At 43.3% G+C, this 18,863-nt stretch overlaps 1 protein-coding gene across 1 annotated transcript in view; it reads right to left on the reverse strand.

Moving 5' to 3' along the window:
• LOC128426192 (myosin-13) overlaps positions 1-18,863 on the reverse strand; it is a 67,062-nt gene that overhangs the window by 37,294 nt on the left and 10,905 nt on the right. The window contains exons 5-14 of the mRNA XM_053413060.1: positions 18,233-18,400; positions 17,021-17,188; positions 14,624-14,854; positions 14,233-14,463; positions 12,592-12,693; positions 12,279-12,355; positions 11,801-11,936; positions 10,272-10,509; positions 4,226-4,310; positions 1,658-1,769 (exon numbers count right to left, since the gene is read on the reverse strand). Coding sequence (XP_053269035.1) covers positions 1,658-1,769; positions 4,226-4,310; positions 10,272-10,509; positions 11,801-11,936; positions 12,279-12,355; positions 12,592-12,693; positions 14,233-14,463; positions 14,624-14,854; positions 17,021-17,188; positions 18,233-18,400 — 1,548 coding nt within the window. The remainder of the gene's footprint in view (positions 1-1,657; positions 1,770-4,225; positions 4,311-10,271; positions 10,510-11,800; positions 11,937-12,278; positions 12,356-12,591; positions 12,694-14,232; positions 14,464-14,623; positions 14,855-17,020; positions 17,189-18,232; positions 18,401-18,863) is intronic.

Consider the following 18,863-nt stretch of genomic DNA (forward strand, 5'->3'; position numbering starts at 1 on the left):
TTGTTTTTTGTGTAGGCCTGTGTCTGACTTTTAGTAAAATTGAATTAATAATGGGAATACATATGTTAGGTTAAAAATGAGTTAAGAAAATTAATCAAAGCAAGTTGCAAATGAAGAAAATCAAATTAGCGACTTAAGGACTTGTTTTAGGCGCCTCAGCAGTTGCCTCAGCAGTTCTGACTGATGAATAATAGTGGAAAACAATTCATTAAATTAGATTTAAGCTTACGTTATTATAGAAAATTGTGTAATTTTAATCATATTCTGATGTATAGCCAGCCTATCGGAACAAAAAATAAGCTTATTCATAGCAAGCGTATCAACAATTTAACAAGCCAACTTCAACTGAAGGAAACCGCTGCTTTGAGTAGAAAAGAAACAGACTTTTACTTTATTCTTGGTAATTTATAGACATTGTCGGGTTTACTTCATGCAAGACTCCGACTTGACAGCTCCCTGATAAACTCGGACATATCAGGTTTAGGAATAGATGAAGAACTCTTCGCCGGGACTTGCTTGACTGACCAATCAATTGACTGAAATCAGAGTTATGCTGTCCCTGGGCAAACACGGTGCACTAATGTTACAAGAAACAAGAAGAGCTGCACTTTGTGGGCTTCATTATTCACGAGGGCAGAATGAAAAAAAAAAAAAAAAGCAGCTCTGCTATATTACCATTTAAAAAACCCTCTATTAATGCTGCTCTTGCCTGCTTCCACTGACCAAAACAGGTGGAACAACATCGCAGCTCACACCCTGTCCATGTTTTGCACGTTTTATTCTGAACAGTGAGGTGGAATAAAGACGCAACATTGAGCTGAGGGGGCAAAGTGAGGGAAAGTGACCAAAAAGAGAAAGAAACTCAGAGAGAAGAAGACAAGAGTTTTCAAGAGGGAAGGGCAAAAAGGAGAGCAGGAGATTAAAGAGAGAGAGAGAGATAAAGAAAGAAACAAAGGCAGGAAGAAAGAGAACGGGGGAAACTTTAAGAGGAGTCTGAACAAAATGTAACATCGAGATCCCTGAGAGGACCAAAGCAGATGGAAGCTTTAGAGTGAATTCAAAGTTTGTCGAATCTAAATGAACATCAGCTCCCCGCCCTGGCTCTACCCTTAATTATCCATTCTGCCTTTGTACAGCAGCAGCTCAGCTCTGACAACCGCTCTCCCCTGAGATACCCCCCCGACGCTCCCAGCCAGAACATTAGGGAATATCAGGGAATATTACTCCCAGGAATTAACGCTCCAAATCACCTTGCCGGGTTTAGGTCCCGCACACACCCCTCCCTCTCTAGGACAAGATAATCCCGGCTGTAGCACCGGATATATGCCACTAATCATCCAGAAGGTAGGGGCTGTGCAGGAGGGAGAGAAGGGAAGGAAGGAGAGCAGAGGAAGACTTTGGAGGGCGAGGAGAGGAGAGGAGAGGAGGGGCCCCTAAAAAATGGGTAAGGTCAGGAAAAATAATTTGAATATGTTGACGGGCAGAATAACTATATAATTATATTTAAATGATATGAAGCTGTCAAATTGGTTTACAAAGAGTATAATAGTTCAAATGACAAACACCTCACGTGTCCAACACCGTGTGCCACTTAGAACAAACAGTGCAGATGATTTGTCGAGGCCGTGTCACTCAGGTCTGGTGTGTGTATGTTTACCTGCTCCTGTGCATCTTGTTTCCCGCCCTCTGCCTGGAGTTTATGGCTGACGGCCTGTTGAAGGTTCGTCCTGAGCTCTGCCACCTCCGTCTCCAGCTTCACGGCCATTGACCTGCATCCGCAATCAGAAGCAATGGGACATGTAGTCTGACCGAATCAAAAAGGTTAGAATGTAATAAAAATCTATCTTTTTGTTTTTACTTAATCATCATCACACATTCCATCATTTGAGATACATTTTTTAAATGAAATTTCAATCTCTTAATCATTTTAATTATCATTAACATAATTTTAATAAGCTTTAATAATGAACATTATTACCATAAATGTTCCTAAAACCCACATAATACATTTATTTTATTCCCGAGATACACTTTCTTAAAAATTCAGAGTTGTAGGAGTTTAATGCAGATTATGTGTGAGAATGTGAGCATGTGTGTGTGTGTTTGTATTTATGTGTGTGAGTGTGTATGGCAGTCGAGCTAAGGGAATGTGAAGGGGATCAATATGAAAGGGTCTATTCCTGCCACGCAACTGTGCGCCTGCATGTGTGCGAGTCGGTTACTGTCTGTGTACACGCGTGCGAGCCGGTTTGTGTGTGCCAGCTGCCCCGGCTACAGCTGGATCAATACGACAAATGATTACCATTTCCACAAACCTCCCTCCGCAGCCGCGCTCCGGCCGCTCACTGAGCCTCGACACCCCATAACAGCCCCGTCCACACAAACACAAACCCGCGTCACTCTCGACACACACCTCCAAAAGCAAAACGTGAAAATGGAAAATGTACAGGAAAAGGATAAAGAGTAAAAGAAAATATGTAAGGCCTTTTACAGGCAAAAGTTTGGGAGCAGTGATGTGAAGTGAGTCCATTATAGATTTTACAGTAAAAAATAAAGAAAGATTGAATGAGAGAAATACTGATTTGGGATTTGAAAAATATAGATTTTTTAATTTGCACCTAAACTGGCACCTCCAAAAATACAAAAATAAAATAATGCAAAGTTCAACATGTATTCCTCTCAATCCAAACATGATTTTGTTTTTATTCTTACAGCTCATTTTGTCTTATAAATGTCAAACACAAAGCCCTATGTGAAGTTACAGTCGATCCTGTTTCCTTAAAAGTTGCAGCTATTTATTACAGGGTCTGCTGAGAGTTTTCTGTGTTTCACTTTAAAAACATGACAAATGATTAACCTGTTGCCGTAAAATATTCCATAAATGTTTGACTAATTGACGAATCATTTCAGCACAGGTCAGGTATCATCTGTTATCTTTACATCTTTATTCGACAACGTGCGGTCGAAGATGACAGAGAACGAGCAGTGTGAGAGATGGAGGCTGAGATGCAGCACAGATCCCAGCTGGATTCCTCTGCCTCGTTTTTTGTTTTAATAAAGAAAGTCAACGTACAGCATCCATCACACAATGATAATCTCGGCAATAGCTCGGCAATTTGAATTTTCAAATGATTAATAAAAGATTGATAAAAAATCTGTAAAAAGTAACAAAAAATATAAAATCAAAAGAAATTAAAGTTGACACTGCTTATCAACACACACACATACACATTGATTTTGCAGTGAAGTTAAAACTGAAACTTAAAGAGAGACTCGGTGACGGTGAAAGCCGAACCACAATCCGAGCAGTCGAAAGACAAAAAAGGAAAGACAATGCCTGATAGATTGGTCCACGGAGAGAACACATGATAGGATGAACAGAGCGGTAGAAAGAAAGGGAAGGGAAAAAAAGAGAGGAGGCGTCCTGTGGAGAGAGGAGGGGATTTCCCACAGCACAGATGGAAGCCATTAGCATGGTGTTGTTGCTTAAAAACCTTTCATGTCTTTGCAGTTATTAGATAATACTGGGGCTAACAGTAAACAGCTTGATTCTGCAAATGGCTATAATATGCAGACACAGCGATTGTTTTACCATCCAGTGCCTAAAATTGGTTCAAATGCAATAAAATGCAATAATTCAGAGTGTAACCTATAAAGTCTCCATGCCGAGTTTTAAATTGCCGGTTGACGGAGAGAAAATGTTCCATGGCTCGACTTAACCAAAAGAAACTCCCCGAGACGGAGACCGTTGCAGTGAGGTCATGTCGAAGCCAAAGCCGCAACCGCAGCTATGTGCGCACAAACAGGAACACACAAACACACTCTTCTACTGGGTGATACATGCGCGCTGATGTCATCGCCGCAGCGCCGGTGACACACGGGGGTCACCCAGGGGTCCCACCTTTGAACTCTGAACTCCGTGACCTAACATCTGCTTACCTAACGTGTCCCATCAATACGCAATTTTGATATGTCTACCAAACAGAAACTGTCGGTCTTTTGCGTTTGACGTTTCTGGGTATTAACATCCTTAGAAATTATAATTTGAGTCCAGATAAGTGAGACACTGGAGTTTAGGGATGATGTGTTCAGCACATGTTGAGTTCAACGGCCTACCGTCCGCCGCACATAAAACAGCTAAATGTTTTTGATTACTGAGCTCACAGTGGGGACGATGGGAAAAGGGATACAAGAGGAAGCTTCTCTCCCTCTCTCCCCTTCTTACCTTATTTTCTCCTCTGCTAGCTTCCCCTCTCTCAGACAGCCTTCCATCCGCCTCACTTCCTCTGCGCCGGCTGCCAAATCCTCCACTGAGCAGGAGACACAGAGAAAAAGGGAAAGTGTGAGATACAGAGCAACAGTTCACAACTCAGACTCTCCAGGTTAGGATTCATCAGAGAGGAGACCTAATTCAAACCACGGAAAGAAATTACATTATTCCAATTTGCGATAGAAATAAAAATGTCCCATTTATATTTTTTTTTTTTCTCAGGCCCGATTGGTTTTGTTTTCATTGTATTTAGGAGAAATAATAAATATGCAAGATGAGTAGAGATTTCCACTGTGTTTCACATCATCCAGCAAGCCAAGGTTAATGGAGTGATTTACAAAACATGTATACGCTGAGGTGATTATTGATTCTCGTCAAGTTCAGCGTGAGAAATAGAGAAAATATGAACTGCGAGTTACCTTCAAAGGCAAAAACCGGAGAAGGGAAAGGAGTGAACGTATTTCACTGATTACACTAGGATGTGGCAGCAGCCCTTTTGTCGAGGCGCACCAGGAGTGCTTCCCGACCTTGTCAATAGATGGCACTCTTTACCTTGAGCAGGCCACTTAAGCTCATACTCTGTGGCTCCTCAATCACATTCACTTTTCAGCTGTCTCTTCCGTCCACATGCAATAAAACCCCATTGTCCTACACTTAGTAGTTTAGCACATCCAACGGATGAATAATAAACCACTAGTCAGGTTCCTTGGTTAGGTTTGTTTTTGCATCGCGCCCCTTTTACTTTGAATTTTAAAATTTGGGATTTGCTTCCCTCTCCCCTCTTTTTGTTCTGCATGCTGTTTTGTGAGTCAATGTTTCTTCATAGCTCTTAAAACCTTTTCACTAAATTCAGTATTCATTGAATATAACATAAACTGTCAGCCATCGGTGGCCAAGGCTGGTGAATATTGAGAAGGTGTGTGCACTGAATATGTAGAGGTGTGTGTGTGTGAGCGAGTGCGTGCGTGTGTGTTGAATATCTCAAGGATGGACCTTGACTTTGCGGGGGTGCATGTGTTATTTAAGTGTGCGAAAGAGAAATAGAGAAATGTTTAGTATATTGGTGTAATGCTTTAAGAGCCACGCACCGTGCTAGTGGTGGGACAGACTGAATCGGAAGAGGCCAAAACCAACACCAGAGAGGGGGAAAACGTAAAATCTCCATTTAGTAAAACAATGATTAATTCATGTTTTTTTTTTTGCAGCATCCGAACTGTTTAAACTGAACTCTTGAGAAAAGTGAAGCGTTACCTAGAATTCCCAAATATTCAACGATGCACAAACACTTTCATTCGAGTGTGTATGACCATGTATGTGCTCTTATTTTTTATTTTGTTTACACAAAGCTCAAGGTGAAAGTTTGCTGTGATTCTAAATAATCAATAAAGCAGAGATGTGAAAACTTGAGGTGGGGTTCAAATTCGCTTTCAGGGCATTAGTTTCCCATGTGACCTCAGTGACGCCTCCAACCAGGAGAGACAGGAGCTGCGTAGAATGACCATTTACAGAGTCGCTGCTGTTAGCAGACAAACACACATGGGCAGAGGAACACACACACACACACACACACACACAAACACACACACACATATATAAAAATGACCAAATACAATAGAAAAGTTTCCACATTAAACATAAACCGAAACGATCCACAAAGGATTCTAGATTTCCTGCTACTTGAGGAAGAAGAGAAGTCTATATTATGATGTTCGGGGGCTTTGACAACCTGTGTTTTCAGTGGCTCCGCGAGTTAAGTTATTAGTCACCGGTTTAAGATCGTGGGTCCCTCCCTGTCTCACTTTCTTGACCTTCTTACACAACTTAAGGTGCGACGTTAGTCCATAATCTGACTCTCGCTTGGTCTCTCCCTCTCTACGCCTCTTGCGAGCTTCAAAGCCCCATCATACAGCATCAGCCATATAATCACAGATCTGCGGTCAGATTACCCTGCTCTCTCGGCTAACCTTTAACATGAGAAGGATGAAAACCGAGCTAACCCCGAATCAGTGGCTGGGCTCGGCTCGGCCCTGCCCGGCCCTCATAAAAGCTTCATAAGGCTTCACAGGGGCTTCCTTTGGCTTTGTTGCGGGATTCGTAGCGGGCTAAGGTGCTCCCGCGAGACGTCCCAGAAGCCTCTCAAGACTCTCTCTCTCTCTTTATGAAGTTTCATGGGCTTGCAACACTGCTTTTGGGTATAAGCCAAAAGGTGCAGGTACACAGCTGCACACCGTCATGCACACAAATACACCACAAGAAGAAGAAGGGGGGGAAAAGAAAAAATCATATGCACACAACAGTGAACACTCACAAAGACAAAGACGCACACAGGAACTCCAACTCACTCACACACACACACACACACGCCCTAACACACTCCCCTCTTGCTCTCTCTCCTCCTCGCTTTATTTACAATCCTATGGCAGCGGTACAAGGGCCCGGGGCTATAACACACGGCACCTAATGCTCAAACTGCCAGGTAATCTCATGTCTGACATCCCCCTTTGATAGAAACTGATCAATAGACTCTTGTAAAGGAGTCATTTTCTCTGATGTTTCTACCAACCACTTCTCTCTATCTCCAGCTCTCTCCCCCTTCTCTCCCTCTCCCCCCCTTCTCTGTTATTAGCCATACATTTATAATTCATATTTCAGTGGGGCTGAGTTTGCTCTGAGACAAAAAAAGGGGGGGGGGGGGGGGGGGGGGCTGGGGGCTTCTTTGTGTGTAATAAAGAACAATGGTGGTGAAATGATGGGGAGAAATGCCAGTGTTTGCTGCTGGTTCCGGTGAACAACAGTTTTGGGGATCGATAGAGTGTGAAATGGGATTATAGCTAGTAATAGAGGTGAATTGGAGGAGAGAGGCCTGTGCATGTGTGCGTCCGGGGATCCAGATTGAATAGCCGGCACACACACACACACACACACACACACACACACACACACACATGCGCACACATTCACGCACACCCAGGCGCACAATAATGATTTCATCATCTTTAGGCAGATGCACATCAGCGGCACAGAGGAGTGGTAATATCACATTTCTGTTTTTAGTGGGAGTGTGGAAATATGGATATTGTGTTTTTGTTTATGCCGTTATTTCATTTGTTGTCACATTTATTTCACATTACGGCCAACCTTACAGCACATCTTATTCAACATGTAAGATGAAACCATCGGTCATATTTGAATATTTTAAACATTAGCTCTTGCTGGAATATTGCAGTTTGGAGTGGCTGTGAATGAAAAGTTTCTTCAATAAACAATAAGCAAGATTTAGATTAAACCAAATGGAATTTATCGAACTGATTAGCAACAGAATCTTTACTCATCTACACCTTTCCTTTTTTTTTGTGTGTTAGACCAAGCTTTGAATTTACTTTAAATCACCTATAAATAAAGTGAGTGCAATCTCACCTTGATTGTACTGTATCGTGTGCACCGATACCATCATAGCACCATACGCAGTTTTGTGAAGTGTTGTGTGATTTACTCTATGGACTCGCTACTTTGTAAAAAAAAAAAAAAAAAAGGATATCTACTGCGCTGAGAGTCGTGCAGAAAGCGCGTGCTGTCAGAGAGTGACAAATCGCGACGCAGGCAGTCAGACGCCAAGTTGCAGCACTTTTTTCCCCCTCTCCGTTTTAATCACCCCCTTCTCTCTCGTCTGCGAATCCTCTCCTGACACGGTTTGATTGAATCCAGCTGCCAGACACTTCAATCTCATCCGTGTGACACTTCCCTGGTTCCCAACTCATCCTCCGGTCCTCTTGTTTCTTCCCCCCCCCCCCCCCCCTTGACGTTTCCTCCATCTTATCCGTCACATCCCAAACTGCGGGCTAAGTATATTCCGAGTTAACTGCGGGATTCAGGTGCCGTGTGAGCTGCATCAAACAAATAAAACGATTTGATAGCAAAAAAAAAATGGCACTTCCATAACAATTCATATCAGCAGTGAAATATTTGTGTCACACTTGTATAAGTATTGCTTTTCAGAGACGCCACCATGCTGATATCTCCGTGCACTATTAGCTACCGGATGAATAATTCTTCTATAGACAAGTAGATGGACAAATAACTAAATATTGACTATATAGAATAATATGACAGGTTAGTACATGAAATAATATGATGTCTTAAATATTAATCTTGTCTGGTGATGGGCATCTATTCCTCTACATGTTCCCGACTTTAATTGTACAACTCTTTGTGCGCAGTTGGAAAAAAAGCCTGCTTTCTAACCTGTTTACTTATATCACAATTCGCTCCATCCTCGACCCGATCCACTGCTAACAACCAACAGAACGAATCATCACTTATGGCACTGTTTACAAAATACAGAAAGAGCCTTGACAAGGGCTTCATGTTAATAAAAAGGCCTTTTGTTCATGACAGTAATTTCTCAAGCTGACTCCTCACCCCGTCTATTCAGGCCACTGCTGTATCCAGGTAAACAAGGCCCCCTTTGTTATAATAACGCATCCTTATTCTTCTTAAAGTCATTACAATCGGCCCTACACTGCTGGATTGTATTTGCTGAAGGTAAAAGCTGAATTATATGTGGTTTTGTGTCGAGCGCGGGGTTGAGGGAATGCGTTTTGATCACAGTCAAAGGCCAAGCTACACAGCGTTGTCCTTCTGTCTCTATCTTGTTAATGAGCAGTATTCACCGAGCAAGCCAGCCACTGTCTGCCACAGAGAGAGACCTCAGATTCATCTCTCTGCGGACAATAGGTGATTGTGCGTGTGTGTGTGTGCGCCTCGGAGAGCGAGTGTGTATGTGCTAATTAAAGCAGTGGGAGTTGGGCAGAATGTGTATGTGAGGTGTTTGCCTGGCGTGACCGTAGATGTGTACGTTAATTCTTAATGAGACATTTCTGTGCCCAGAGAGACCCAGCCATCACCATTCCTGCACTGACACACTATACTACAAAGGCCACCACCGGGGCTGTGCACACACACACAGACACACACACACACACAGACACTGTAGATTCAAGTTTGATTTAATGGTCTTCTGGTTTAGCTGTATGGTAATGATCTGGTTTTTGTGCGTGTATGTGTGTGTGTGTGTGTGTGTCTGTGTGTGTGTGTGAAGACAGCAAGAGACCGAAGCACCACATTGCTGTGACACAACTGGCTAATTTGAGCTAACAGCAGTGTGCCTGGTCCTACAACAAAAGGTAGGACACACTGTACAGCTCCATAGTTTTGTGATGGACAACCAAAAGCCGTAACAGCAAATGTAACCTAGGACATCTGGGTGTATGTTGCTTCCTTTTGCCCTCATGAGCGGAATCTTAGGGTTGGCCAGTTGTCTCTGAAAAACGTGTTATCTTATTTGATGAAATCCTCATCAACTTCCAATAGCAAATCAATAAATAAATAATCTGAAAAAAGAAAAGAAGCCCTCGCAGGACTGTGATGATTATGACATGAATCGGGTTAGGGTTAGTGACGGCTGAGGTAGACATAGAAGGTAGCGAGAGAGTGACGGAAAAGTTGGCTTCTTGCAGTTTTCAGGCAGCGCACACCAATGTGTTTTGGGGGTTTTGACAAAGGCCGATGGGAGAAGGTGGGATTTATCCTTGTATTTTTTCAAAGTGCTGCTTTTGCTAGGATTTCCCCGGCTTTAATAACAATACTGCTCAAAGGTTCCAAGGTAGTCAAATGTATAAAGCCAGTGCACATGTAAAGCAGGACAGCTAACAGATGAATTGTGAACGGAATTAAAATGTCAACTCTTTATGTTAAAAATGCTCATGTTGATGCACCAGGTGAGCTAGTGGGTGGCCCATGTTGGTTCTGGGTTGGTTCTGACCCAGCCCTTTGCAGCATGTCTTCCCACTCTCTCTCCCAATGTAATACTGGATTTTGCTGTATCCTAAAAACGTGTCTATTTACAGTGTATGTGGTTGACTTGAAAGGTATTTGTTGACGGATGAATGGGCAGTTGGAGGGATAAAACAAGTAAGTGATGGATTTGTTGACTGATTGCTACCTGTCGCTTGGTGTTTGCCGCGTAACTCCTCCACCTCTTGGCTCAGCTGCCGGATGAAAGCGCTAAGACTCTGTTTCTCTCTGGTGGCACTTCTCGTCTTCTCCTCATGCTTCCGTAACTCCTCCTGAAGCCTCTGCACCTCTCCTCTCCGTGCATCCACCTCCCTGCTCCCTCCCGCAGCATCCCGCCGGGCCTCCTCCAGCTCCTCCTCCGACTGCCTGAGGAGCGCCGCGTGCACCTGTAAAACAAGAAAGGGCCAAAGAGGAACACGGAATGATCGACTGTATTTTCAGGTGCATGCATGTGTAGCATTTGCTACGCTTCTAGAACAAGTATCTACAAAGCACTTTGCACATCAAAAAGAGCCTAAAACATGTTTGGAGTGACCACTTATTTTTTGATCTCGCTGCCCCGCTTGTGTCTGCTTTTGTCCGTGGGACAATTTGAGTCTTTGTCTGTGCCCACACGTCAGATTGTGTATCGTATGTAGACACGTGTCCCGTACCACTGATGTTAACGTGGCAGGAACAATTGGACATTGTGTCTTTAATGTGTCTTGGGGATGTCTCAGTGACTGGTTAACCCTAAAAATCCTTTTAATTCTGAACAATGCCCACATCTGTGTGTATGCTTTTTAAAAAATAAAGCAGAAAAACAAACATGCAGAAAAACATACATGAAACAACAATATATTGTTTACACTGTGTCTTCCAGTCTCCTCTTAAATCTTTCACCGCCAGTAGCACTCAATTCAGCACTGACTGCGCATGAAGTGTTGTGAAAATCTGCACAATAAAGATGAATGTGTTTATGCATAATGCATGTGACAAATGTAGACGTACCCATCGATACACGTGTCCTCCTTGCATGAAACACTCATTATGTGATATTCCACAGGGAGGTAGGGGAGATAGAATGGTCAAGATCTGACATCAAGTGGGAACTTTACTACAGTGTGTATATAATACTGTGTGTGTGTGTGTGTGTGTGTGTGTGTGTGTGTGTGTGTGTGTGCATTTGATTGTGGTGAGTGCAACATGTGTACCACTTGTATGTGTCAGAGGACCAACAAATTAATATGTAAAATCAAATGTTCCCACTTCCACCTACGCACCTACAGCTTCACACACAGACACACACAGACACACATACACACACATGGGATGATGTGTCTATGACTGCCAGCTATGTTGGCACTCTGCCAGGCTACAGTCACCACTTTGAGTAATTTGAATATTTAGTGTCCCATTGAGCTCTTAATTGGAGTCAATTTGACCAGCCTTGGCACTGTTTGGTGCTTTAATTAATGGTGAGGCAATTTATTTCTGCCAGGCAATCACATGAAAATCATGAGTGGTGTGTGTGTGTGTGTGTGGTGCCACGGGGAGATGGCTTGAGTACTCCTCTTTAAAACTTGAATGGAATCTCATGCAGCTCGTGCCAACATTTAGTAAAAAAAAGAAAAGGTCAAAATAACACGCTCCCCCTAAATCAGAGGACAGGTCAGCAGAGGGGCGATGCTTCGATACCTTTCGAGTATCCGCCAGCTCGAGCTCCAAGTGTGTGACCTGGGCTTTCAGGCGTGTCACTTCCTGTTCCAGGCGGCCGCAAATGCTCACGTGTGTGCGGTGGGACAGCGCGAGATTTTGCGTCATTTCCTGGGTTCTACGGGGAGGACAGCAAGCAATTAGCTAGTGCGTCTGGGCTGTGGTGGAATGCATGGTACCAATAAACAAAATGAGAGGGGGGAAAAAAAAATTATAAATCAGATTAGTAGATTTAGCCAAATTAAAAGAAATTACTTTAACAGATTAAATTTTCCCCATGCAATGCGTCTATGCTTCTGTGTGTCATTTGGTAAGCAGACTGTTAAGAGAATGAGAGAGAGAGAGCGAGAGAGAGAGAGAGTCGGCGGTGGAGGCAGTAGGGGGGGTCTAGACAGGAGAGACAATGACAGGAACGGGGATCAGCAGAGGAGAATGAGAGTTTTATAGACTCTGTTATTACTGTCTCTCCAGCTCCGGCTTCATCTGAAGGATAGCCCCTTCACACTCTGCAATGCGCTCAACCTGCTCAGTGCAGCGCTGAAACACAGATACACACACACATGCAGACAAAAGAACACGTACGGTGATACCTTATTTGTTCACGTAAATCAGAAACTTTAAGAAATAAATCAATGCATTTTGGACGTGCACAAACATTCCTCATTTATATTTGAATAGATTCTCTTGGTTTAGTGTGATAATAACATGCACAAAGTGTAATTGGTGAAGTGCAATCTCCCCATGTAGGACCGACCTACAATCTCTGACCTTACCTTCTGTAGCTGCTGGCTGTGTCTTTGGAGGCCGAGGTACTCCTCATCAGAGTGAGAATGACTCTTCTTATGAAGCCGTAGGTCACATTCCAACATCAGCTTCTATCAGCGGAGGAGAGAAGGTGAAAACAAAAAGCAGATTTAAATATTCTTGGCGGTTTTTAGTCCATCTCACACTGACTGGAAGCCAGGGCATCTCAACAGATCGCAGGCATTTTGGTTTGCTAATAACTGACAAATGACACTGATGATGCCATTAAGGAAACAGATCATTATGCATTGCACTGCTTTGTGGATTGATTTGTTGCATGGCAGAGCACAGAGACACATGGCCCCGGTGTTCCCAAAACCCAAACACGAGGGGCTCGACCTTAACTACTGAATGTAGTCAAGGGTAAGTAGAAAAAACTGCTTAATGTATCACTACCCTCCATCACAGCCTGTTAGCTGCAGGCTTTTGTGTAGGCAAATTATAAAAGACATCTTTGGAGGAAAGAAGAGAATCTTTTCATTACAGCAAAAACATTCCCGAGTCAGAACACGGGCGGACCACAATAGAGATAGCTATAATTTGTGCTCAGTATGGGAGTATATAACTTCAGCAGTAGCATTTCATTTTTTATTCAATTCAAGAATTTCTTGTAAACAGGGAACAAAGGCATAAGTGACTTTGGGGTAAGCTGAGTCCAACGCTGGCATGAGGTAGAGAATTAGCGGGACGTGAAGCTCCAGAAGAGCTCCTAACCTCTTGATAGGCGCGTCACAATCAAAGTCATTAGCCAGTGTAATAAAGGGCCCGAGATACAGCCATTCTTCAACAGCCTAACTCTTTTATAACCAACAGATTAAAGTTGATTGGATTAAAATGACATTCCGCCCGTCTGACCTTGGTGGCAGCAGTTAAGTTCATCCAAATTAAATTTCTCCGTAATAAAGATGATTCATTTGTTGCTTGACGTAGTAAATATAAAACAGAGAGAAAGAGGGAGAAAAGATTAAGTGACACACGCCACCGCACACGTGCACAAACACACACATGGCACGCACGTAAATGCACAAAAACAATGACGCACACGCACACAAAGGAAAAGAACCCACACACGCACTCACACAGCTCAGGCAAGCACCTGGGTGCTCGCGCAAGACGACAGTGACACATGTGTGAGTCAAGACAAAGACGAAGACACATCTTCTTGATGAAAACCAATTCAAGTATTAAAACCAGAATGAAACTCCATAGAGTGCACACCTCCACCAGTCCAAACAGTCTCCATATGGAATTACATTAACATTGACTAGATTTGGATTTATATTTGGATCTGCACCCAATACCACACACTCAAAATTACAAAACGCTCTATTTCAGAATGTCAAAGGAGGATTTAATGGGATCTTCCGTTTGTCATGCCCTCATATACACACCTGTATCCCTCTACGTAGAATTTCGAGGGATACAGGTTTGTATATTGGAATGAAAGACTGCCCCTGATGGCTACTGGAAAGATTACATCTCATTGTATGTTCACATTATCATTTCCCAAACAACTTCATGAATCGGGCCATGGAAATTTCCATGGATTAAACCTGGGCAATAAAAAAGGCCGTTTTCATCTAGACCTGGATGCCAATGTGTGTCCTGACCTGTTGTCTGAGCTTATCCCCTTGCTCCTGCAGGGATCCAATCAGGCTTCTGAAGTGGTCCACTTTTTGTTGCCTCTCGCTCAGCAGGGTCTGATTGGCCTGCAGCTCATCTGTCAGCTGGTCGAGAGCCTCTTGCGAGCTCTCCCATTGGCTAACCTTTTCCCGGTGCCGCTGCTCCAGCTCGGCTTGCTCTCGCTTCACGGAATGCGTTTCTAACTGGGACTCTCCTAGCTGTCAATTAAGCGTGGCCGAAGAAGTGAAAGGCAGAGTTTTAAATAAGGAAAAGGTGGAGAATAAGCCTGGAGCTAATGGCACGAAGCATGCAGGGACACAATTTTATAATACTACTGTAAACTACGGTGCGCAAATATAGAAATTAACCGGTGTCTACCTGTTGCTGTGAATACTTTAGTTCCTCTTCTAAAAGCTCCACCTGCCCCTGCACCCTATGAACCTTCTCTATTGCCGCAGCGTACTTTTGTTTCAAAATCGCTACTGTTTCATTCTGCTCCTGGATCTGGGAACTGGCAACGTCGAGCTCCTCCTTGGCTCCTTTCAGCTGCTGATGAAGAAGTCCCATCTCATCCTCCTGCTTCCTCAGCTTCCCTTCAGACGCCTCGACCTGAAAGCAAAAATAATCACACGTGCTGCGTTTGTTGAGAGGAATAAGAAACGTGCCTCTTTATTTATACAGCTGCAGCCTAAAGGTTTGGCAGAGGGACAAAATTGCTAATAGTTTTTATAAGAAAGAAGCAATTTCAAATTCCCCCATGTACAGATGCTTTTGAGAATGTTAACAGCTGCCAAATGTGAAAGTGTGGAGTGATTGAACATGCTGAAAATGTTAAAGATGTAGGAAGCACCAATAAGGAAGCAGATGTACACTTAGAAAAAGGCTGAAATTACTGCAGCACCCACCCTCCTCAACATTATCATCAAGCCACGAAATACTTTACCCGATCCTTAATTAAGGCTAAATGTGCGAGAGAATAAAGTCAAACTCGTGTTAGGTAGTTTGTCTAACATGGTGTACGACACTGTGCTGCTCTACAGTAACCTCTGTCATTAAGAAATGGGAACCCAGGAAGTGAAACCAGGCTTAATCCCGGTGTTACACTAGGAATCCCACCGTAGCTCACCTTTCTAGGGGAGAGGTTGAGAAAGTTAAACCCACTCTAACACTCATCTCGAGTTCATCCACGTTAATCCCGCTGTAATCTGGATCTGAACACGAGGGTTTACGGCTAATGACAGCCAACTAGTTAGATTCCAGTGGTTCACCGCGGCTTGGTTTAACCAGGGATTAAATGGGCCCATCGAGGACTAACGCTTGGTAGAGGGGAGCATGACTGAGTGGAAAACTTGCTGGTGCAAAAAGGAGAGGAGGAGAGGAGAAAAGACGGGAGGATGGAGGAGCACCCAAAGGTTACCCGAGGAGTCAGTAGGAAACACACAAAGCACATAAAGTAAAGTGTCACGTGTCAACTTGCGCTACTTTAATACTCAATCGCAGCTCTCAGACCTGCACTGAATCACAGATATTCTTCTGAATTTAACCGGAGTCAGGACTTTCTGGAGTTTCTCATGCCAGCACACTTAAAACACCGGATAATGTCAGAGTGAGCCAGTGTGAGAAAACCGCAGAAGATTATCCTGAGGATTCACCGTGAGCGGGGGGGGGGGGTGTGTTGACGAGTTTTCTAACGTGTGATTGACGCAAAGCGTGACGGCCCCGACGATCTCCAACTGAGTTTCTATATGTAAAAAGCAAAGTCTGGAAAAAATGTCCGAATCCAAATTTGAATCCGGAGTTCATGTCTGGCTTATATTGCTTCACCTCTCTGTATTTCCCTTTAACGTATAGTATCTACCCCCTGCTGCTGAATTTAGCATTTCTTACTGTAGGTGGATGAAAGGCCTCATAACAAGGCATCATGGGAAACACTTTGGTTTTTTAATCAGGGGGTTTGTGCTCTGGGGAAACAAACAGCCCTCATTAAACATGAGTGAAAACACACTGGTTTCACCCTCATGACCTGACAAACCATTCAGTCATCCGAGTACTCATCGTTGTCACATGAATTCCCGAGACAACACTCAGTTTATAATAACTTCCATCTCCTCTTCATTTTTTTCTTTTGAACCTCTCGGCCTTTGTTTCCCTCTCTGTTTTTATAATCAAGTTCAATTGGATGTGAGGGGTTTGACAAATGAAGGGGCCATCTTGTCTTGTTCGGGAATCCAGATGATGCAGATGAGGCTATATCTGTAAATTGACTGGAAATAATACTTGTCTGCTTTAAATAGGTCACTTTGTCGTTCCTGGCAGGAAACTCTGACTGGATGATTTATGACTGTGATCACTCGGACTCCGATGAATAAGTGCATCTGGTTCTTCTCATTTGTTCACTGGATTAAAAACAGTAGATTGTTTTTTTTCTTTCTGCTGGATTGTGGCTCAACAGATCGACAAGTGAACGCACAAAAGACTCGCCTCCGCTGCGGCTGTGTGCTGCCGACTAAAACTGTCCTTGAGCTCTGTGACCTCTGACTCTCAATCCTTCAGCCCGCTCTGCATTTTTGGCTGAGCTCAGATTTGTTCTGCTTCAATAGGCTGTGGAGCCGGGACGCTCCTCGTGGCTCCAGTGTTCGCCATCGGTCTTGTGAGCCGGTTTCACAGATTCCAGGTCAGAGTCCAACTCATCTATAGATCACGCCAGCAGATTTCACCGGTAGGGGAGGTGGAGATGAGCAGAGGTGAATAGTCGAGGAGGTGATTCTTTCTTACCTGTTGCTGACTAATACGGATCTGATTGTGCAGCCGCTGTTGTTCTTTCTCCTTCTGGTCTTTGCGGCGCTCTGTGTCTCTGACCTTTCTGCTTAACTGACAGGCCTCTTCTCGGTGTCCTCTGACTGTGTGGTTCAAGTGTCTCAGCTCACACTCCAGTTCTGCCATCTTAGCAAGAAAAAAAAAGAGAAAGCGAGAGAGGAAGACTGAAAAAAGATGGAAATGGAACAACTTTAAGAAGGCACACAAAGCACACACAGACAGAAAAGACAGCGAGGGGGCGGCAGGAGCCTAAAAGTGAGCAAATCAGGCTTGAGTCAGAGTTTCCCGGTTTAGTCTCAGGACCAGGTGGGAAAATGTGGGTACAGCCGACATGAATGAGTAACGATTCCCTTTTTCCCTCAGTTCGAACTTTCGAGGAGCCTTTGAGCAAGCTGCTGTGCCTCCCACTGTTCTAATGGAGCTGCTCAGAAGCCAACAGTGGAAGACAGTTGCCGGTTTGGGCAGTTCCCCCGAGTGGATGTGTGCAGCTCTGTGGGTGTGAAGCAGGGCATTGTTGGCAAAAAAAACAAAAGGCACGAGGGCGCTCACACAGCCCAGCCTCGGCGTATGAAAAGGAAAAACAAAAAGAAAATTGTAAGACAGGTGTATGAACCTTGTCGTAGTACCTGGAATGAAATTTAAGCCCTGAGACAAAAACCCAAAATACAACTTCCAGATAACCTTAACCTGTTTCTCACGCAACAAAGCCACAAGGTATTAAATCGATCATATTAAAGGTGGTTTTGGTCTTTGTTTCACTTTTGTTTGTTCAGCAAAATCTTAAAATGTTTTATACAAACACAAACACCTGAACATACACTCAAATTACACACAAATTTATTATTATGGGAGAGGAGAGGAAAAGTAAAAATCGAAATACTTTACAGATATAATCAAACCACCTGCTCTTGTGTTGCTTGATACTTTTTTCCCGCCGTCTTCATCTCATCTCTTAACTGCAGAATTAACTGATCTCTGCTTCGGACCTAAACACACAGAAGATACACTTTAAAACTGACTTCCACTAAATTGCACATGTTGACATTTAAGCCTGGTATGTTTCTGGAGTTTAAGACTTGGTTAAGAACACAGGACTTTTGGGGTGGTGTCTCTGACCCACACACAAACAGACACACAAACACATGCAGACGGAGACGGAGGAAGATGGACCTCCAGGTGAGAGCCGTGGAGTTTCTCGTGGCTCAGAGCCAAGTCAGCCTCCAGTCTCTCTTTGGTCTGGTTGAGGCGGACACACTCGCTGCTCTGCTCCTCCATCTTGGCTCTCAGCTCGTCCCTCTCCTGGTGCAGCTTCTCCAAATCCTTCTCTCTGTGGAGCAACTGGAAACCAATCAAGCCACTTGGTCAGTGCTACACTCATACATCTATATGTCAAAACACACCTGTAGCGCTTTGATCGAGTCAACCCCACGAAGGACAAACGTATTCTATTTACAATCAAATGGAATTCCATATAAATAAACAGCCAAAGATACAGGATTTAACAGTTTTATTACAATCGCTTTATATTTTATAATTAAGGAAAATAAATAAATAATAAAAAATGTTTAAAATTTTTTAAATAGCTCTACATACAGTAACACTAAAAGAACAAATATTTAAGTGCTGCAAGATTAATTATGGAATCACTTAACATTATTTTATTTACATTTATTTATATTATACCCACTTAATAAAATATCTTTATATAGAACTTTAATTTTATAATAACAAAATAAATATTCCAGCCATAATATTTTCCTCAGCAAAGGAGGTTACGTTTTGTCTGCGATTGATCATTTGT

Source organism: Pleuronectes platessa, chromosome 20 (assembly GCF_947347685.1).
Source record: "Pleuronectes platessa chromosome 20, fPlePla1.1, whole genome shotgun sequence".
NCBI classification, from domain to species: Eukaryota; Metazoa; Chordata; class Actinopteri; order Pleuronectiformes; family Pleuronectidae; genus Pleuronectes; species Pleuronectes platessa.